This window comes from Oncorhynchus mykiss, chromosome 7 (assembly GCF_013265735.2).
Source record: "Oncorhynchus mykiss isolate Arlee chromosome 7, USDA_OmykA_1.1, whole genome shotgun sequence".
In the NCBI taxonomy this organism is placed as follows: domain Eukaryota; kingdom Metazoa; phylum Chordata; class Actinopteri; order Salmoniformes; family Salmonidae; genus Oncorhynchus; species Oncorhynchus mykiss.
The window spans coordinates 77,622,311-77,645,270 of record NC_048571.1 but is presented as its reverse complement, the minus strand read 5'-3'; the positions used below and the strand labels follow the sequence as shown (position 1 = coordinate 77,645,270).

The following is a 22,960-nucleotide window of genomic DNA, read 5'->3' as shown; positions in this document are numbered from 1 at the left end:
AAACGGTTAAAGACCTGGGGAATAAACCTTCCTCCTCACAGCTGCCCATGTCCCTTAATGTTGATGATGTGGTTGTTACTGACAATAAGCCCATGGTTGAGCTCGTTAATCACCACTTCATTAAGTTAGGATTCCCATTTGACTCAGACATGCCTCCTTGCCCATCCAACATTTTATCATCTCCCACCCCCTCTAATGGGAGCATCCCCGATGCTTCTCCCTCTTTTTCCCCTGCCCCGCTACAAAGTTTCTCCCTGCAGACAGTCACTGAGTCCGAGGTGCTAAAGGTGCTTCTTAAACTTGACCCCAAAAAAACATCTTGGTCAGATGGTTTAGACCCTTTCTTCTTTAAGGTTGCTGCCCCTATACTCTCCAAGCCTATCTCCAACCTTTTTAATCTGTCTCTCCTTTCTTGGGAGGTACTCATTGCTTGAAAGGCAGCCACAGTTCGTCCTTTATTTAAAGGGGGAGATCAAGCTGATCCTAACTGTTATAGGCCTATTTCTATTTTGCCCTGTTTATCAAAAGTGTTGGAAAAACTTGTCAATAATCAACTGACTGGCTTTCTTGATGTGTATAGTATTCTCTTGGGTATGCAATCTGGTTTCCGCTCAGGTTATGGATGTGTCACTGTAACCTTAAAGGTCCTCAGTGATGTCACCATTGCCCTTGATTCTAAGCAATATTGTGCTGCTATTTTTATTGACTTGGCCAAAGGTTTTGATACGGTAGACCATTCCATTCTTGTGGGCAGGCAAAGGAGTATTGGTGTCTCTGATGGGTCTTTGGCCTGGTTTGCTAACTACCTCTCTCAAAGAGTGCTGTATATAAAGTCAGAAAATCTGCTGTCTCAGCCACTGCCTGTCACCAAGGGTGTACTCCAAGGCTCGATCCTCGGCCCAATGCTCTTCTCAATTTACATCAACAACATAGCTCAAGCAGTAGGAAGCTCTCTCATCCATTTATATGCAGATGATACAGTCTTATACTCAGCTGGCCCCTCCCCCCCCGGATTTTGTTTTAAATGCTCTACAACAAAGCTTTCTTTATGTCCAACAAGCTTTCTCTACCCTTAACCTTGTTCTGAACACCTCCAAAACAAAGGTAATGTGGTTTGGTAAGAAGAATGCTCCTCTCCCTACAGGTGTGATTACTACCTCTCAGGGTTTAGAGCTTGAGGTAGTCACCTCATACAAGTACTAAAAGTATGGCTAGACGGTACACTGTCCTTCTCTCAGCACATATCAAAGCTTCAGGCTAAAGTTAAATCTAGACTTGGTTTCCTCTATCGTAATCGCTCCTCTTTCACCCCAGCTGCCAAACTAACCCTGATTCAGATGACCATCCTACCCATGCTAGATTACAGAGACATAATTTATAGATCGGCAGGTAAGGGTGCTCTCGAGTGGCTACATGTTCTTTACCATTCGGCCATCAGATTTGCCACCAATACTCTTTATAGGACACATCACTGCACTCTATACTCCTCTGTAAACTGGTCATCTCTGTATACCTGTTACAAGACCCACTGGTTGAGCTTATTTATAAAACCCTCTTACGCCTCACTCCCCCCTAACGGAGATATCTACTGCAGCCCTCATCCTCCACATACACCCGTTCTGCCAGTCACATTCTATTAAAGGTCCCCAAAGCACACACATCCCTGGGTCGCTCATCTTTTCAGTTCGCTGCAGCTAGTGACTGGAAAGAGTTGAAACAAACACACAAACTGGACAATTTTATCTCAATCTCTTCATTGAAAGACTCAATCATGGACACTCTCACTGACAGTTGTGACTGCTTTGTGTGATGTATTGTTGTCTCTACCTTCTTGCCCTTTGTGTTGTTGTCTGTGCCCAATAATGTTTGTACCATGTTTTGTGCCGCTACCATGTTGTGACTGCTTTGCTTGATGTATTGTTGTCTCTACCTTCTTGCCCTTTGTGTTGTTGTCTGTGCCCAATAATGTTTGTACCATGTTTTGTGCCGCTACCATGTTGTGACTGCTTTGCTTGATGTATTGTTGTCTCTACCTTCTTGCCCTTTGTGTTGTTGTCTGTGCCCAATAATGTTTGTACCATGTTTTATGCTGCTACCATGTTGTTTTGCTACCAGGTTGTTGTTGTGTTGTTTTGCTGCCATGCTGTGTTGTTGTCTTAGGTCTATTTTTATGTAGTGTTGTGCTGTCTCTCTTGTTGTGATGTGTGTTTTGTCCTATATTCATATTGTATTCATTTTTTATCCCAGGCCCCCGTCCCCGTAGGAGGCCTTTTGCCTTTTGGTAGGCCGTCATTGTAAATAAGAATTTATTCTTAACTGATTTGCCTAGTTAAATAAAGGTTAAATAAAAATAATTATAAATAAAAAAATTACAGTGCACGGCAGAGTCCAATAAACCAGTTTTAGCCAATGTGTAACTTCATCAGAATGTTCTGATTAACTTCCTTTGAACTCAATTAAAATATTATTAAAGTGTTGCTCCTATGAACAGACATGTCTTGCCAAAACCCGCCTGATTAAAAGAGTCTGGTGTCAATGAAAGCTTTTTGAAAATCTGACCAAAGGTTACTGCTATTTATTCTGGGTATAGTTTGTACAGCAGGGGCCACATCCAAAAAAGCAAACATTTCAAATGATTCTCATCTGAGTCCTCTGGTTCTACTACAGAAGATAGCAGGCAGGGGGGGAAACAACAGCATAAGGAGCCAGGAGGAAAAGTTTAATTATAGCCAAGAAGTGAAAGGAATTACTGTATTCACTCACATCACTCACACTGACCCCTTGACGGGTAGAAAACAACCTAAATTCACTATTCAAAACATTCCTCTCAGTACTTCATCTGCCAGTGCCTTTTCCATCATTGCTGAGCCATAAAGTGGGACAAGACTTTGGATTGATCTGATCTCCCTGAAGAAACATCAAAGGAATGTTTAAATGAGCATACTGGCTGGCAAAGCGTTAATAGTCCCTCCAACTATTTTTAACTGCTCACAGTCCCTCCATTCTACAAATAGGCAATTATGGCATTGCAGGCATGTATCATCCGACGGCTATGTGCTCCTCAGCATCGGATCCTGAGGCAATTTAAGTATCTGGCATAATATCAGTCACCCTCTAGCTGTTTTCACACTCTTATTTGAATGGGGTGTAGTTATTTCCTGCAAGCAACGTGTTGCAAAGAAAAGAAGAAGACAGCAAATCTACTTACAGATAGCAAGAATAGTCATTATTACTAACGATCTACAGTACCAGTCAAAGGTTGGGACACTCCTACTCATTCCAGGGTTTTTCTTCATTTTTTACTTTTTTTGTCTACAAAGCTGTCATCAAGGCAAATGGTGGCTACTTTGAAGAATCTCAAATAAAATACATTTTGATTTGTTTAACACTTTTTTGGATACGACATGACTCCATGTGTCATTTCATAATTTTGAGTTTTATAGTTTATTCTACAATGTAGAAAATGCTAAAAACAAAGAGTAGGTGTGACCAAACTTTTGACTGGTACTGTATGTGATACAATAAAGCTGCTTTTAAATAAACACAATTACAAACTCTGTCAGCGTTCTCAGAGAGGTGTGCCCATACAATCTGTCAGCATTCTCAGAGAGGTGTGACCATACAATCTGTCAGCGTTCTCAGAGAGGTGTGCCCATACAATCTGTCAGCATTCTCAGAGAGGTGTGCCCATACAATCTGTCAGCATTCTCAGAGAGGTGTGCCCATACAATCTGTCAGCGTTCTCAGAGAGGTGTGCCCATACAATCTGTCAGCATTCTCAGAGAGGTGTGCCCATACAATCTGTCAGCGTTCTCAGAGAGGTGTGCCCATACAATCTGTCAGCATTCTCAGAGAGGTGTGCCCATACAATCTGTCAGCGTTCTCAGAGAGGTGTGCCTATACAATCTGTCAGCGTTCTCAGAGAGGTGTGCCCATACAATCTGTCAGCATTCTCAGAGAGGTGTGCCCATACAATCTGTCAGCATTCTCAGAGAGGTGTGCCCATACAATCTGTCAGCATTCTCAGAGAGGTGTGCCCATACAATCTGTCAGCATTCTCAGAGAGGTGTGCCCATACAATCTGTCAGCGTTCTCAGAGAGGTGTGCCCATACAATCTGTCAGCATTCTCAGAGAGGTGTGCCCATACAATCTGTCAGCGTTCTCAGAGAGGTGTGCCTATACAATCTGTCAGCGTTCTCAGAGAGGTGTGCCCATACAATCTGTCAGCGTTCTCAGAGAGGTGTGCCCATACAATCTGTCAGCGTTCTCAGAGAGGTGTGCCCATACAATCTGTCAGTGTTCTCAGAGAGGTGTGCCCATACAATCTGTCAGTGTTCTCAGAGAGGTGTGCCCATACAATCTGTCAGCGTTCTCAGAGAGGTGTGCCCATACAATCTGTCAGCATTCTCAGAGAGGTGTGCCCATACAATCTGTCAGCGTTCTCAGAGAGGTGTGCCCATACAATCTGTCAGCGTTCTCAGAGAGGTGTGCCCATACAATCTGTCAGAATTCTCAGAGAGGTGTGCCCATACAATCTGTCAGCGTTCTCAGAGAGGTGTGCCCATACAATCTGTCAGCGTTCTCAGAGAGGTGTGCCCATACAATCTGTCAGCGTTCTCAGAGAGGTGTGCCTATACAATCTGTCAGCGTTCTCAGAGAGGTGTGCCCATACAATCTGTCAGTGTTCTCAGAGAGGTGTGCCCATACAATCTGTCAGCGTTCTCAGAGAGGTGTGCCCATACAATCTGTCAGCGTTCTCAGAGAGGTGTGCCCATACAATCTGTCAGCGTTCTCAGAGAGGTGTGCCTATACAATCTGTCAGCGTTCTCAGAGAGGTGTGCCCATACAATCTGTCAGTGTTCTCAGAGAGGTGTGCCCATACAATCTGTCAGCGTTCTCAGAGAGGTGTGCCCATACAATCTGTCAGCGTTCTCAGAGAGGTGTGCCCATACAATCTGTCAGCGTTCTCAGAGAGGTGTGCCCATACAATCTGTCAGCGTTCTCAGAGAGGTGTGCCCATACAATCTGTCAGCGTTCTCAGAGAGGTGTGCCCATACAATCTGTCAGCGTTCTCAGAGAGGTGTGCCCATACAATCTGTCAGCGTTCTCAGAGAGGTGTGACCATACAATCTGTCAGCGTTCTCAGAGAGGTGTGCCCATACAATCTGTCAGTGTTCTCAGAGAGCAGAGCCAAATGCCAAAGCCTTTGTGTCAGGGATGAAATGAAACCAGCAACCAGAGAGCCATGCCTTGTTTGCATTGCGAACATACTCCCTCTCGGGCGACACCGACACATCTCATTCCTGCCAATAAGAGGAGGACATAAAAACAAGCAGTAATATCAACTCAATATCAATGTAGAGTTTTAGGGACAAAATAATGAAGACAAGACGGTAAAGTTTAAACAAACCAAAATATGCAAATTACGCTTTAACTGAGCCTGCCTGAAGGAACAGTAATACTCTGAGTAATATATAGGCAGGAAAACCATACACTTGGCACACACTAGGCATGGAGACGTGGCAGAGGACCAAACCGACGTGGCCCCTGGCTTATTTGGCAATCTTAATAACAGGATGGGAAACACAGAGAGCAGAATCTTACTGTAAGACTGGAGCCCCAACACAGTGATATTAGCAATACAACTCATTGTTCCTTATTGAAGAAAAATGTTTTGGGTGAGCTTGAGATTACAAAACAGGTAGCCAACAGGTCAGAGTGTTGGGCTAGTATCTGCAAGGTTCCTGGTTCGAAACCCTGCGCTTTCTAGATGTGTCCTTGAGCAAGACACTTGACCCTAATTGTTCCTGTATGTCGCTCTGAATAAGAAAATTACAATCAATTTACAGAGTCAAAAACATGAGAAATTAATCTTCATGGAAATGTACTGTACAATTTATTGTGCCTTCTACAGAATTATCTTTCATCAGAAAAGCTTAATCTGCAATAGGGGGATTCTGAAAGGGTCTGTGTGTGTACTCAACCAGGCCCAAAGGCACTTAGTAAGGCCAGCCATCTCCACTGTGTGTTTGCACAGGAAGCTAAGACAACTGCTTTCCTCGCCGACCCACTCTTAATAAACCCGACAGCTGCATTTTCCCATTCAGCAGACAGTTTGTTTAGCGCTTTTCTACACATTTATCATATGGACTATAGGACCCCTAGAATCTCTCTGACTTTCCTGTGAGATGGTAAAGGACACAAACAGCTGCCTCCTCTCACAAAGACACATATACAGTAACACAACGAAAATGTTTGGGGAGAAATCTGGTCAGTATCAGCTGTTGCTCATAGCCTAACCGCTAACACACTCCCAGCCCAGAGGGAGATGGCGCTTGGTCTTATAATACATACATGCATACATAGAGTACCAGTCAAAAGTTTGGACACACCTACTCACTCAAGGGTTTTTCTTTATTTTGACTATTTTCTATATTGTAGAATAATAGTGAAGACATCAAAACTATGAAATGACACATATGGAATCATATAGTAACCAAAAAAGGTGTTTCTGGTACACAGAAAATACCCGAGCTCTGAAGCAAGCTTCCAGAAAATTGGAACGGAAATGGCGCCACACCAAACTGGAAGTCTTCCGACTAGCTTGGAAAGACAGTACTGTGCAGTACCGAAGAGCCCTTACTGCTGCTCGATCATCCTATTTTTCTAACTTAATTGAGGAAAATAAGAACAATCCGAAATTCCTTTTTGATACTGTCGCAAAGCTAACTAAAAAGCAGCATTCCCCAAGAGAGGATGACTTTCACTTTAGCAGTGATAAATTCATGAACTTCTTTGAGGAAAAGATTATGATTATTAGAAAGCAAATTACGGACTCTTCCTTAAATCTGCGTATTCCTTCAAAGCTCAGTTGTCCTGAGTCTGCACAACTCTGCCAGGACCTAGGATCAAGAGAGACACTCAAGTGTTTTAGTACTATATCTCTTGACACAATGATGAAAATAATCATGGCCTCTAAACCTTCAAGCTGCATACTGGACCCTATTCCAACTAAACTACTGAAAGAGCTGCTTCCTGTGCTTGGCCCTACTATGTTGAACATAATAAACGGCTCTCTATCCACCGGATGTGTACCAAACTCACTAAAAGTGGCAGTAATAAAGCCTCTCTTGAAAAAGCCAAACCTTGACCCAGAAAATATAAAAAACTATCGGCCTATATCGAATCTTCCATTCCTCTCAAAAATTTTAGAAAAGGCTGTTGCGCAACAACTCACTGCCTTCCTGAAGACAAACAATGTATACGAAATGCTTCAGTCTGGTTTTAGACCCCATCATAGCACTGAGACGGCACTTGTGAAGGTGGTAAATGACATTTTAATGGCATCGGACCGAGGCTCTGCATCTGTCCTCGTGCTCCTAGACCTTAGTGCTGCTTTTGATACCATCGATCACCACATTCTTTTGGAGAGATTGGAAACCCAAATTGGTCTACACGGACAAGTTCTGGCCTGGTTTAGATCTTATCTGTCGGAAAGATATCAGTTTGTCTCTGTGAATGGTCTGTCCTCTGACAAATCAACTGTAAATTTCGGTGTTCCTCAAGGTTCCGTTTTAGGACCACTATTGTTTTCACTATATATTTTACCTCTTGGGGATGTTATTCGAAAACATAATGTTAACTTTCACTGCTATGCAGATGACACACAGCTGTACATTTCAATTAAACATGGTGAAGCCCCAAAATTGCCCTTGCTAGAAGAATGTGTTTCAGACATAAGGAAGTGGATGGCTGCAAACTTTCTACTTTTAAACTCGGACAAAACAGAGATGCTTGTTCTAGGTCCCAAGAAACAAAGAGATCTTCTGTTGAATCTGACAATTAATCTTAATGGTTGTACAGTCGTCTCAAATAAAACTGTGAAGGACCTCGGCGTTACTCTGGACCCTGATCTCTCTTTTGAAGAACATATCAAGACCATTTCAAGGACAGCTTTTTTCCATCTACGTAACATTGCAAAAATCAGGAACTTTCTGTCCAAAAATGATGCAGAAAAATTAATCCATGCTTTTGTCACTTCCAGGTTAGACTACTGCAATGCTCTACTTTCCGGCTACCCGGATAAAGCACTAAATAAACTTCAGTTAGTGCTAAATACGGCTGCTAGAATCCTGACTAGAACCAAAAAATTTGATCATATTACTCCAGTGCTAGCCTCTCTACACTGGCTTCCTGTCAAAGCAAGGGCTGATTTCAAGGTTTTACTGCTAACCTACAAAGCATTACATGGGCTTGCTCCTATCTATCTCTCTGATTTGGTCCTGCCGTACATACCTACACGTACGCTACGGTCACAAGACGCAGGCCTCCTAATTGTCCCTAGAATTTTTAAGCAAACAGCTGGAGGCAGGGCTTTCTCCTATAGAGCTCCATTTTTATGGAACGGTCTGCCTACCCATGTCAGAGACGCAAACTCGGTCTCAACCTTTAAGTCTCTACTGAAGACTCATCTCTTCAGTGGGTCATATGATTGAGTGTAGTCTGGCCCAGGAGTGGGAGGGTGAACGGAAAGGCTCTGGAGCAACGAACCACCCTTGCTGTCTCTGCCTGGCCGGTTCCCCTCTTTCCACTGGGATTCTCTGCCTCTAACCCTATTACAGGGGCTGAGTCACTGGCTTTACTGGGGCTCTCTCATGCCGTCCCTGGAGGAGGTGCGTCACCTGAGTGGGTTGAGTCACTGATGTGGTCATCCTGTCTGGGTTGCCCCCCCCCCCCCCCCCCCCCCCCTTAAGTTGTGCCGTGGCGGAGGTCTTTGTGGGCTATACTCAGCCTTGTCTCAGGATGGTAAGTTGGTGGTTGAAGATATCCCTCTAGTGGTGTGGGGGCTGTGCTTTGGCAAAGTGGGTGGGGTTATATCCTTCCTGTTTGGCCCTGTCCGGGGGTGTCCTCGGAGTGGGCCACAGTGTCTCCTGACCCCTCCTGTCTCAGCCTCCAGTATTTATGCTGCAGTAGTTTATGTGTCGGGGGGCTAGGGTCAGTTTGTTATATCTGGAGTACTTCTCCTGTCCTATTCGGTGTCCTGTGTGAATCTAAGTGTGCGTTCTCTAATTCTCTCCTTCTCTCTTTCTCTCTCTCGGAGGACCTGAGCCCTAGGACCATGCCCCAGGACTACCTGACATGATGACTCCTTGCTGTCCCCAGTCCACCTGGCTGTGCTGCTGCTCCAGTTTCAACTGTTCTGCCTTATTATTATTCGACCATGCTGATCATTTATGAACATTTGAACATCTTGGCCATGTTCTGTTATAATCTCCACCCGGCACAGCCAGAAGAGGACTGGCCATCCCACATATGCTCTCTCTAATTCTCTCTTTCTTTCTCTCTCTCGGAGGACCTGAGCCCTAGGACCATGCCCCAGGAATACCTGACATGATGACTCCTTGCTGTCCCCAGTCCACCTGACTGTGCTGCTGCTCCAGTTTCAACTATTCTGCCTTATTATTATTCGACCATGCTGGTCATTTATGAACATTTGAACATCTTGACCATGTTTTGTTATAATCTCCACCCGGCACAGCCAGAAGAGGACTGGCCACCCCACATAGCCTGGTTCCTCTCTAGGTTTCTTCCTAGGTTTTGGCCTTTCTAGGGAGTTTTTCCTAGCCACCGTGCTTCTTCACCTGCATTGCTTGCTGTTTGGGGTTTTAGGCTGGGTTTCTGTACAGCACTTTGAGATATCAGCTGATGTACGAAGGGCTATATAAAATAAATTTGATTGATTGATTGATTGATTAAACAAATCAAAATACTGGTAGCCACCCTTTGCATTGATGATAGTTTTGCACACTCTTGGCATTCTCTCAACCAGCTTCATGAGGTAGTTACCTGGAATGCATTTAAATTAAGAGGTGTGCATTGTTAAAAGTTAATTTCTGAAATGTATTTCCTTCTTAATGCGTTTGATCCAATCAGTTGTGTTGTGACAAGGTAGGATTGGTGTACAGAAGATTGCCCTATTTGGTAAAAGACCAAGTCCATATTATAGCAATAACAGCTCAAATAAGCAAAGGGAAATGGCAGTCCATCATTACTTTAAGACATGAAGGTCAGTCAATATGGAAAATGTCAAGAACTTTAAAAGTTTCTTCAAGTGCAGTCTCAAAAACCATCAAGCGTTATGATGATACTGGCTCTCATGAGGACCGCAACAGGAAAGGAAGACCCCCAGAGTTACCTCTGCTGCAGAGGATTAGTTCATTAGAGTTACCAGCCTCAGAAATTGCAGCCCAAATAAATGCTTCACGGAGTTCAAGTAACAGACACATCTCAACATCAACTGTTCAGAGGAGACTGTGTGAATCAGGCCTTCATGGTTGAATTGCTGCAAAGAAACCACTACTAAAGGACAACAATAAGATGAAGAGACTTGCTTGGGCAAAGAAACACAAGCAATGGACATTAGACCGGTGGAAATCTGTCCTTTAGTCTGATGAGTCCAAATTTGAGATTTTTGGTTCCAACCGCCGTGTCTTTGTGAGACACAGAGTAGGTGAACGGATGATCTCTGCATGTGTGGTTCCCACCGTGAAGCATAGAGGAGGAGGTGTGATGTTGTGGGGGTGCTTTTTTGCTGGTGACACTGTCAGTGATTTATTTAGAATTCAAGGCACACTTAACGAGCATGGCTACCACAGCATTCTGCAGCGATATGCCATCCCATCTGGTTTGCGCTTAGTGGGACTATCATTTGTTTTTCAACAGGACAATGACCCAAAACACACCTCCAGGCTGTATAAGGGCTAGTTGACCAATAAGGAGAGTGATGGAGTGCTGCATCAGATGACCTGGCCTCCACAATCACCGGACCTCAACCCAATTGAGATGGTTTGGAATGAGGTGGAATGCAAAGTGAAGGAAAAGCAGCCAACAAGTGCTCAGCATATATGGAAACTCCTTCAATACTATTGGAAAAGCATTCCAGGTGAAGCTGGTTGAGAGAATGCCAAGAGTGTGCAAAGCTGTCTTCAAGACAAAGGGTGGTTAAAATGTAACATATATTTAGATTTGTTTAACATGATTTGGTTACTTCATGATTCCATATGTGTTATTTCATAGTTTTGCTGTCCTCATTATTATTCTACAATGTAGAAAATAGTAAAAATAAAGAAAAAGCCTTGAATGGGTAGGTGTGTCCAAACTTTTGACTGATACTGTATATGCATTTTACATATATAGGGCTTTTCAAATAATGTCAAAGTGCATAAAATGTAAAACAACAAACCAAAAAGATTTCAATGATGGAGATTGAAAGTCTTAGTCAGCTTGTGATGAAGTTGGAGAGGCAGGGAAGGTCCAGTAGAGGTTCAGTGGATGTTTAGTGGAGAGGCAGGGGAGGTTCAGTGGAGGTTCAGTGGAGGTTCAGTGGAGGTTCAGTGGAGGTTCAGTGGAGAGGCAGGGGAGGTCCAGTGGAGGTTCAGTGGAGAGGCAGGGGAGGTCCAGTGGAGGTTTAGTGGAGGTTCAGTAGAGAGGCAGGGGAGGTCCAGTGGAGGTTCAGTGGAGAGGCAGTGGCGGTCCAGTGGAGGTTCAGTGGAGAGGCAGGGGAGGTCCAGTGGAGGTTCAGTGGAGAGGCAGGGGAGGTCCAGTGGTTCAGTGGAGAGGCAGGGGAGGTCCAGTGGAGGTTCAGTGGAGAGGCAGGGGAGGTCCAGTGGAGGTTTAGTGGAGGTTCAGTAGAGAGGCAGGGAAGGTCCAGTGGAGGTTCAGTGGAGGTTCAGTAGAGAGGCAGGGGAGGTCCAGTGGAGATTCAGTGGAGGTTCAGTAGAGAGGCATGGGAGGTCCAGTGGAGGATCAGTGGAGGTTCAGTAGAGAGGCAGGGGAGGTCCAGTGGAGGTCCAGTGGAGGTTCAGTAGAGAGGCAGGGGAGGTCCAGTGGAGAGGCAGTGGAGGTTTGGTGGAGGTTCAGTGGAGAGGCAGTGGAGGTTTAGTGGATGTTCAGTGGAGAGGCAGGGGAAGTCCAGTGGAGTTTCAGTGGAGGTTCAGTGGAGGTTCAGTGGAGGTTTAGTGGAGGTTTAGGGGAGGTTCAGTGGAGGTTTAGTGGAGGTTTAGTGGAGGTTCAGTGGAAAGGCAGTGGAGGTTCAGTGAAGAGGCAGGGGAGGTTTAGTGGAGGTTTAGTGGAGGTTTAGTAGAGAGGCAGGGGAGGTTTAGTGGACGTTCAGTGGAGAGGCAGGGGAGGTTTAGTGGAGGTTTAGTGGAGGTTCAGTGGAGAGGCAAGGGAGGTTTAGTGGAGGTTTAGTGGAGGTTTAGTGGAGAGGCAGGGGAGGTTTAGTGGAGATCCAGTGGAGGTTCAGTGGAGGGAGCATCGACGGGACAGCCAAGGAGAAACAAAGGCAGTCTCAAAGAATTCTACGAGTTTTCGGCAAATTCTTTCCTCGTTGTTTGGCCCTGGAATTGGGACTTGCATTCCAAATGGCATTCTATTCCCTATTTAGTGCACTACTTTTGACCAGAGCCCTATTGAGCCCCTGGTCAAAAGTAGTGCACTATATAGGAAATAGGGTTCCATTTAGAATGCAATATTTGTCAGTGGCCTCTCTTTTCATCAGACTGAACTAATAACTACTTGGTCTTGATAATCCCCAGTAGATACAGTATCAGCCGTGTCCAGACCGTGTCAAACTTTTACCACTCTGACCTGTCAAGTCTCCATGAAAAGTCCTGCTTTTCTTCTTTCCTCTCTTTCGATGTTTCATTTCCTGCCTGTAGCAAGCAATCACCAACCACCAACCATTTAATTCGGGGGGGCCTTTAAGAAAATGCAGCTATGAGACTAGACCAGCCACTGTGTTCTTCCTTTCCTGGAACGTGATGCGAAAACAGAAATAGGTTGGAATGCGGAGGTGGATGCTGAGTGGTGTGTGTCAGAATGTGTTGACAAGCCCCGTCTGGAACGCATGATTTACTGATATGTTTCTGTGCTAATCCTACTGTGTCTTGAATAGAGTGTTGATTGCATACTAGGACGGGCTGGAAAGCAGAGGCAGTGTCACTGAACTAGGTCAACACTTCACATACACAGTTGATGCATTCAATGGTTATATTACTATGGTCAATGGGTGGATTGTTGTTGAAAAACCAACGGAGCAACGAAAAGGTATTTGAGATATCATCATATTTATGATGCAGATTGCATGGACGTCGCATCTCCCCGAGCAAACATAATTAAAGGTTTGACCAAGAGTCAAAAGTGAAAGCCGCAAGCATGTGGATGATATTGAACGTCACTGACCACAATGTATCACCATGTTGCTTTGGAGCAACAAATACATTTCCAGATTTCATAAACCATATCATATTGTATTCGTCACATGCTTTGTAAACAACAGGTGTAGACTAACAGTGAATTGCTTACTTACGGACCCTTCCTAACAATGAGGAGAAGAAAAAAAGGAAATAGTAAAAAAAATTATATAATAATAATAACAACACAAGGAATAAATACACAATGAGTAATGTCAACTAGACTATATGCACAGGGTACCAGTACCGAGTCCGAGTGCAGGGGTACGGGGTAATTGAGGTAGATATGTACATATCGGTAGGGATAAAGTGACTAGACAACGGGATACATAATAAACAATAACAGCAGTGTATGTGATGAGTCAAACGAATTAGTGCAAAAAGGGTCAATTCAGATATTACGAGTAACTATTGATTAACTATTTAACTAACTGTTTAGGAGTCTTATAGCTTGGGGGTATAAGCTGTTCAGGGTCCTGTTGATTCCATACTTGGTGCATCGGTACCGCTTACCGTGTGCTAGGAGAGAGAACAGTCTATGACTTGGGTGGCTGGAGTCTTTGAAAATGTTAGGGCCTTCCTCTGACACCGCCTGGTATAGAGGTCATGGATGGCAGGGAGTGATGCACTACCCTCTGGATGCCAAACAGTTGCCATACGTAGCGGTGATGCAGCCAGTCAAGATGCTCTCAGTGGTGCAGCTGTAGAACTGAGGGCCCATGCCGAATCTTTTCAGCCTCCTGAGGGGGAAGAGGTGTTGTTGTGCCCTCTTCACGACTGTGTTGGTGTGTTTGGACCATGATAGTTCCTTAGTGATGTGGACACAGAGGAACTTCAAGCTCTCGACCAGTTCCACAACAGCCCTGTAGATGTGGATGGGTGAGTGCTCGGCCCTCTGTTTCCTGTAGTCCACGATCAGCTCCTTCGTAGATACGGTCATTTTCAGTGCTGTTCTATAGGATTTCCATATTTTCTGCCTTTAAAACTGAAAGAACTTTCAAACCTTGTTAGAGAAATGTTTTTGTTTTTCGAAAGGTACGTAGGTATGCTGAAAACAAAGGGCTGAACCTGTGAATATCTCTTGCTGTGAAATGCTGTCAGGGGTTTTCCTCCTCAATGCAGCGAGGAAACGGTTAAGTCGCACAGAGCAGATTCTCTCTCTCTCGCTCACTCACTTTCTCTCTCTCCTTCTTTTAGTCAGATCCATCAATCAGCATTTCATGCAGTTTGGGTTTGAACCACACCAAGTGCACTAAAACAATAAACGTTTGTCTTTCAAGTCACTATCTGGGCTGGAACACATCTGGTGGCAAGGCTCATTTTGGTTTCCACATCGCTGAGTGACATTAAAGACACGGTGGCTGAAAAATAAAGGGCCCCCTCCCCACACACCCCTCAAAACCCCTTACCCTCCTCACCCCCCGAAACAATCAAGAAACTGAATATAAAGTGGCTTAAGAGAGGGAAGAGAGAGAGGGAGAGAGAGAGAGAGATAGAGGTATCGTTTTAAGCGCTCTGACAAACCACGCTGCTCTAGGGGGGAAGGGGAAGAGGAGAGGAAGCAAGCCCCCCAACACTTCCAGAACCGGAGGTGGGCGCTACATTGTGTGCTTGAACAGCACTGACAATAATGAGAGTTAATATGACTTTGTGAGGGGTAAGCATACAGCGGCTCCAGCACAAATCACCATGTCAACCTTTCATTTCTTCTATTGTTACAGAATGTGACTATGACTCACTTACTGTGATGATTATGCATGCAAATGATTTCAATGATCTATGTAAATTGATCTTAATGCATTACATTTTCAATTGTAATTCATTCTAATTAATAAAGAAAGAAACATCATGTTGATAAAAAATGGCTGAAGCTATTGATATAAAGATAGTACTACAATTACAATATACACTGGTATGCTTCACACTATTATCAACAGCAAACAGACATTCATCTAATTTGGATGCAGGTGATAAACTAAACTATTTCATCTATTTTTAGACAACTTTTACATTAAACTTCATAAACTGTCAACCCTTCTTTTAGTGATGCCATGAGACTCATGTGTAAGGGCTCGAGCATGGAGAGCTGTGGGATTGTGTCTGTGAGGCTCTTTCTTCTGCAGGTTAAACTGGAGTCCAGGCTCAATCCCTGAGGACCCAGGTTCTTATTTACTGCAGGTATTACTGGATCCGTCTCCTATTATATATAGAGCCAGCAGCCTTTCACAGTAAATGGCCTAGTCACAGTTACAGCCACTGTCTGTGACTCTAGGAATATGCCAGGTAGGTCTATAAAGGCAGGAAATCAGGTCACCACGGGCACGGCATCAAAATAAAGTCAGGTTTGTTCATTTTAGAGGTCTTCTTTTTTGCCTGTTCAAATGATGTGAAAAATATGAGGATCCCGTTGACCTAACCATCTCTCCACCGTAAACTGATACTTTGCTATCGTCGGGAAAATACTTTTAACTCACTTAAAGTGCATAAAATATTTTTTAGGAAACTGCTTTGATCGCAGTTCTCCGTTGCCTCTCCTTGCTATTTGTTCTTGTGTTTTTAATAAATAAGTCATACCACGACGATGAGGGGAGGCTGGTTAGAAATCATTTTCTAACGTAATGGTGCAGTCGCTGTGTGGAAGGCAATTTCAGCTCAACTTCCCCTAGAGAATGACTCCGTACTTATCATTAACTCAGAGATGTAATCAGCTCCAGGCTACCTGATTTTTCCTCATGACCTTTTGACATTGCCGCTGCCGGCGACGTAAATAAAGAGAGGCTCGGTCACATGGAGGAATGCGTGATTAATAGCAGGAAGTGGTACCGCCAACCGATCAAACTTGTACAGAACATGTATGTACTGTACATCCAGCGAAGTACTTGCAAATTAAACTTTTTACAGTGAACATCTAATTTTGTATTTTTGAGATGGTTTAGGTTGATTGTGATGTACAGTGCCCTGTTGATGTACTACCGTACCAGTGGAGCTGCAGTGTGTGTGTGTGTGCTCCGCTGCCTGCCATTCCTTCTCGTTACGACAGTGTTCCCCAACTGGCAGGGGATTTTATTATAAGACTGTAAAAGTACCTTCAAATCAGCTCCAATTATTTTAATTTTGTAAATCTGTTCCAAAGTAATCCACGCATAATAGAGAGGTATATATGACTGTATACAGATGTAAGCCAGGTTCAATGGATTATGTTTCAGTAAAATATAGAATATTTTTGTGCTACTTGTGGTCAATTTGCAGTTTACAAATTATTTGTATGTATGTTCCCGCCCCCCTGACCATCTGTCAATAAAAAAATCCCTTCTTTAGAGTATACATGGGTTAATGCTTTTCCAGGGAGAATAGCAGCGCTGCCTCGGATTCACCTGTCAGCAAAATGTATTAAGGTGAATGTGTTAAGGTCATGTTACGAGAGAGAAGTGCAAAAAATAACACATTCTGTGAGATTAAACATGAGAAAGGCCACCCCCACCATGGTCATACTTTGGACTATTCCATCAATCTTTTAATATGGGTGAAATTGGAACGTCCCAAACTAAAATAGGGTGATGTATAGTTTTGTAACTAGCCAATTTGTAAGAAGTGTTTGATCGATACTCAAGCATTGAGTACCTTGTGGTGGCTAATTGGTAAAAGGGAAGGCAGCCTTAATCAGGGCAGTTCTGATTGTGTGGATTTAAGAGTGTACATGCAGGTATGGTGTATGGCGCAAACAGTGGAAACATTGTACACCTGAGGCTTACTCCCATTAAATCATATTCACCATAGATGAGACGACAGGTAGCCTAGTGGTTAGAGTGTTGGGCCAGTAACCGAAAGGTTGCTGGATTGAAACCCCAAGCTGACAAAGTAAAAATGTGTTGTTCTTCCCCTGAACAGGCAGTTGACCCATTGTTCCCTGGTAGGCCGTCATTGTAAATAAGAATTTGTTCTTGACTGACTTGCCTGGTTAAATAACAAAAATTGTATCTTGCCTTGAGGCATAACACCAATTAAAAATACATGACATGCTTAAATGTAGCTTCAGACTAACAGAGATATGTACTTTTTCTAAACATTGTACTGTATACTATGTATACTATAAATATGTATAGTACACCACACCTTTCACTATATATTTCCAACCAATCTAATAATTAAAATGACATGCACAAGTCATAATGAATTTGACAAAAAGTCTCTCAACCAAACATGAAGTAGTGTCCCTTTAGTGCTGGTGTGCGCCTAGTGTACGGAGCTATACTGAACCAACAATACACCCACTCTCATTGAGAGAGAGAGAGAGAGAGAGAGAGAGAGAGAGAGAGAGAGAGAGAGAGAGAGAGAGAGAGAGAGAGAGAGAAAGAGAGAGAGAAAGAGAGAGAGACAGAGAGGGGGAGAGAGAGAGAGAGAGAGAGAGAGAGAGAGAGAGAGAGAGAGAGAGAGAGAGAGAGAGAGAGAGAGAGAGAATCTATGGCTAAAAGTGAGGATGACTCATGGCCAATTGCAGAGTCAACATGTGCATTCCAAATGGCACCCTACTCTCTATATAGTGCACTACTTTAGACCAGAGCCCTATAGAACCATATTCCATATATAGTGCCTTACTTTAGACCAGAGCCCTATAGAACACTATTCCCTATATAGTGCACTACTTTAGACCAGGAACCTATAGAACCCTATTCCCAATATAGTGCACTACTTTAGACCAGAGCCATATCCCCATATGGCTCTGGTCTAAAGTAGTGCACTATATTGGGAATAGGGTTCTATAGGGCCCTGGTCTAAAGTAGTGCACTATATAGGGAATATTATGCCATTGGAGACGCAGACTATGCAGGACAATGCCACTTGGAGAGAGTTGAAGAGGCGTGGGCCCAGAGAGTTAATATCAGAATGAATAGAAGATAATGATGTTCAGTCTTTTTGACTGGTCACTTTGTGATGTAGATGTGTGATGTCAGGATGATGCTTGGGTTGTTCTACATTGGGTTTATGATAGAGTATAAGGAGTTACTAGACATGGTCTTTAAACGTAGGTCTACTTAATACATTCAATGTTCCACTATAAACATACAGTACATGCATACATCTATGTGTTGTTTAGAAATGGCATCATTAAATGCGCCTCTAACTGAAGTATGCAGGATGTCAGGGTGATTTCCCGGACAAAGCATTTTCAATGGAGATTCCCCATTGAGCTTGCTTTTTTTAGTCCAGTTTAGTCCGGTTCAAATCCAGGCTGAATCACATCTGGCTGTGGTTGGGAATGCCATAGGACGGTGCACAATTGACCCAGCGTCGTCTGGGTTTGGCCGTCATTGTAAATAAGAATTTGTTTTTATTAACTGACTTGCCGAGTTCAATAAAATATTTTTACTTGATCTGTGACCGGGAACCTGCCCCATTATGTATTTGTGGAGGAGAAGATGTGCCCTCTTCATCAAGATGTCCATACATTACACTGACTCTATCCATGAGAGCTCTTGATATGGCTTGTCAATCCAGATCCACGAAATTCACTGATCACAAACCCAAACATCCAGCCCGATTTAGCTAATACATTTTACCAGGGGCGCAACTTTTGATTTAGAAGTGGTAGAGGGGACATAATATTATTAGATTTTTTTTTTTTTATCCAGTTGGGAAAAACACTCCAAACAGCCGACCCGACCGCACAGAGGGGTCCACATGGTCCTAAAGCACGCCGTTTCTATGTTTAGTATCACATTCCAATAATAAAACTGCCCCTGCATTTTATACATCCTGTAAGTTCCTGGCATTATTAATCCTATTACGGCTTCTGGTGTGTATGCCATTTTATCAGAGGTCTCGTTTACACTGAACCAGCAGGAAATGCAGTCGTCTCACTTTAGCACTTTAGCACGTTAGCTAGCACAGGAAGTAGCCTACAAGCTGTTTATACTGCATGGCCCTGTTTCCATGTAAGCCACTTCTGGTTCAAACAGCAACACTGTACAAGATTGCATCAGTCATTGTTAGGAGGGCCAATTATATACAGCTCCCAAATGTTCAGGGATAGTGTCATAGACAGCACACATCTACAGTTTCATTGGTGATATAAGATTGATGCAAAAGTGAACTGTCATTTTTAAAAAAAGGCAGCATACGATTTCATTTGTTTTGGTGCACTGTGACGGTGCCACAGATGGTATGTCAATGTGCAGTGTGGACACACTTCAATTTAGTAACAACAAGGCTGTGTGATGCTGTCTATGCATCCAGCATCTCCTCTTACCCAACTTGGCAACATTAGTGCAAACAAGAGTTCATTGAATCATGATGGTAAATTTGCATTCAAAGCCAGGGGGCCCAAGTCATGGGAAAGCAATCCACATTCGATCTTGAACTACTTACAAGTGTGTGACAGTGCAAAGCGATTAAAGATGTATTTTTCACCCAAGGTTTTAATTTATAATCTAAGAACAGCTATCATAGACAGATATATGCTAATAAAACACATTTCAGTTATATCATCCACTCTCCTGGAGCACGTAGCTTTCTATTTACCGACAAAATGTTTACATACCTTTTACCTTGAGCATAGCATTGACAGGCAGCCAGATTGGATAAAGTGTCAACTGGTGCTGGACATAATGGATAAATAAAATCATGATGCCTCTGAACCACCAGGCTTCAATATAAACAACACTTTTCTTCATTTCTCTCTTATCTTGATGTAGTTTATATAAAGAGTTGAGTAATAAGGTGCTTCCATAATATCCAACATGATAGTCCCACATAGGGCTGTCACATCATGGAATTTGGGGGAATTTTGGATGACGGTAATTGGCCAGCCAAATGGCCGCGGTCTCCGTAATAAATATTCACTAGAACAAATATAAAATAAAAAATACATGAACAGTAATTGTGCCAGCCGTAGCTCTACGCATATTGTATAGCCTAAATAAGATCATTGGGCCAAATTAAAGATTGGCAAGTAAACTATTTTCGGGCTTTATGCATGCATGTTTCAGGTTTGAGAAGATCGGAGATCTGATAATGCTTTGTGTTTGACTGAGGAAATCTCACTAACAGAACGCGTACTAGACAATCTGTGGCAGTACTGTGATTGCCACTGTTTCTGCATAGTAGTACCCACTGGGCACACGCTGGTTGAATCAGCATTGTTTCCACGTCATTACAATGAAAATACTGTACGTTGAACCAACATGGAATAGACATTGAATTGACGTCTGTGCCCAGTGAGTACATACTGTATTTATTCAAAATATGTCGGACTACTTCTTGTGTCATTATTGAGCAATCTAATCCCAAAATTAAGGCATTTAAAAACATTAGTCCGTGGTATTTTATTACTTGTAGTTATTTCTGTTAGCAATACACGGTCCTATATATTGCAGGGCGCACTAGAAATTCCAAGGCGGGCACATTTTAACTGTTTGCAACGTGATCATATAACAAAGCAGACATAAGTAATGTACCCACGATAAATTCGAATCCAGATTGAAAATGAACATGAGGAGGAATGTTTTTAAAATGTTCAAGATGTTAGAAAAATGTAGGTTAAAAGAGCTCGATGCGGTATAGGCTGTAAAAGGCGTGATTGGTTTGCCATGCGTAAATGTTCGTCTATCCATATGTTTCATATTACGATATTAGCCGTGTGGGATGAAAATAGCGACACATAAATGTTTAGCTTCAATGGTTTTGTGAGGTTTTTTTTTAGCTTCCCTCCACCCAATAACTGTTAAACGAAACTTTGCCGACAGGTGCAGTTTTTATCCCAAGGGCAATAATCTAATCAGGAGAGTTCACATTTCTGCTCCAATCAAACATTATTCATTGTCGTGGATATCATGCATCCATACACATATATGATTAACTGAGATAAAGGATGAATAGATGCTAGTATACATTCACATAGTGTGTTAGTAGGCTACGGTACCATGGGCTATAAGTAAAGGCTAGCCTACCCTATGGACTGATTGTTCATGTAAATGCTGGGCTCGTTGAAGTGAATGCCCATTGTGTATCATTAGGCTTTTCTTATTATGTCTAATATGCGTTGCAGGTGTATTGGAATGAATAGTCCTGCAATTCTGTAACATCCTTAAAAACATGACCATGTGTGTCTGATAAAATACATGTGACACGGCGACTTTTTACGGGGGAACCAAACTGAAAAACTAGATTATGTTTAAATAAGTTTTTATGCGGAGTGGCTTTGGTTTAAATTATTGTTATTTTTACCATTGTGGTGAATGCAGTTATTAAACTATTGTGTAGTACGTCATGAAATAAAATAATTATATATTTAGTGTTCTTCTGCAGGGACCGATTTGGGCGTAATATCGCGATAATTATGAGTTTACAGCAGACAGTAAACCCAGAAAACTGTGCGTAATTACGTCCGTATTTGATCGAATACTTTGAGGCTATCTGCACTGGACAGGACATGCATGGTGCTCACCATTACTTCTGCATGGGATCTACAGCACCGCGCCTATAGCATAGCTACAATTTACATACCCATTGCAGTGAAATGTTTGTCAAATTGCTCATAATAGCGATACACCTTTTATGGAGACATCTCCGGGTTAAAGAGGTTGTCAACTTCCAAATAGTTACTGCGGAGCTTGAGTCTGAATTCTACAAAAATGCAGGAAAGTTTCGATAAATGTACCCATCTCAATTATGAAATGCTCTTTGAAAGCTGTAGCCTTTGCGATGCATGTCATGAGATTATATTTCAGGTAGAGTCATATTTGGCACTATTGTTATCAATATGCAAGGATGACAAATGCAGAATAGCCGCATGCAACAAATTTGCGCAACTAAGAAAGGAATGCAACTTTCTTATCTAAATGTAGTCTACAGCCTAAGTAGTTAGTAGTTAATAGTAATTACCTTGTTGCAGTGATAATAGTCCAAAGAGGTCAGGCAACTTGAATCAGTTGGTAATGTACATGAGCCCACGCTTGAAGGGGGTGCTGGATAAAATCTCACGTCCATCTCAGGGTCCGCAAGACTGACGGCATAAAAGCAGGTCCAATGCCTGTGACTCTCTCTCTCTCTCCCTATTTCTCTCTCTCTCTCTATTGTTGGACCAAACAAAAAGAAAGAGAATGATTGAAAGAAAAGGGGGTTGAGTCTATAAAAACACTATCTCCTCACATCCGCTGGTGTTCTCACTTCAGCACTATCAAGCTTCTGCGATGATGCTCTATGGATAAATAGGCTATATCTATTTGTGTTCGCAGAAGGAAAAATACGCGTAAAGTTAACTTTGAGTAAAAAATATAGATGTTTCAGCAACTATACATGAACAAACGTTGTAATTGTTTACAACAACCCAAGGTCAATGTAAAAAGATAGAACTAGATTGGCTATCTTTCCTCCCAAAACGTTCGTCTGTTTCTATTTTCCAGCGGCGCGCTCACTCCATGTCCGCTTTGTCATGTAGGAGTGTTGATCCATGCGTTCACTTGGAGTTATATAGTTCGACTACTCTTTTCCATACTGAATGCCATGCGACCCCTGCCGATAACAGAGGGAATATGGGGAGAAAGAAAACGAGATGAAGGGGGATGGGATAGGAACTATCAAGCTGATTGACAACCACTCCGGTTACACTGTGGATCAAGAAATCAGAGTTTATGGAGATGATGTAGCTATGAAAATACATAGCCAGTCGATTCGGATGGCCAACTTTGAGCTCAGTATAAGCTAAGTT

The 22,960-nt window shown here is 42.9% G+C and overlaps 1 protein-coding gene across 3 annotated transcripts in view; it reads right to left on the bottom strand.

Moving 5' to 3' along the window:
• Positions 1–22,703, bottom strand: part of LOC110528540 (TOX high mobility group box family member 2) — a 207,498-nt gene extending 184,795 nt beyond the window's left edge. For all 3 annotated transcript variants that reach the window (XM_036984127.1, XM_036984125.1, XM_036984126.1), the window contains exon 1: positions 22,135–22,703. In XM_036984127.1, the coding sequence (XP_036840022.1) occupies positions 22,135–22,239 (105 nt within the window). In that variant the 5' untranslated portion in view covers positions 22,240–22,703. The remainder of the gene's footprint in view (positions 1–22,134) is intronic.
• Positions 22,704–22,960: the final 257 nt, after the last annotated feature.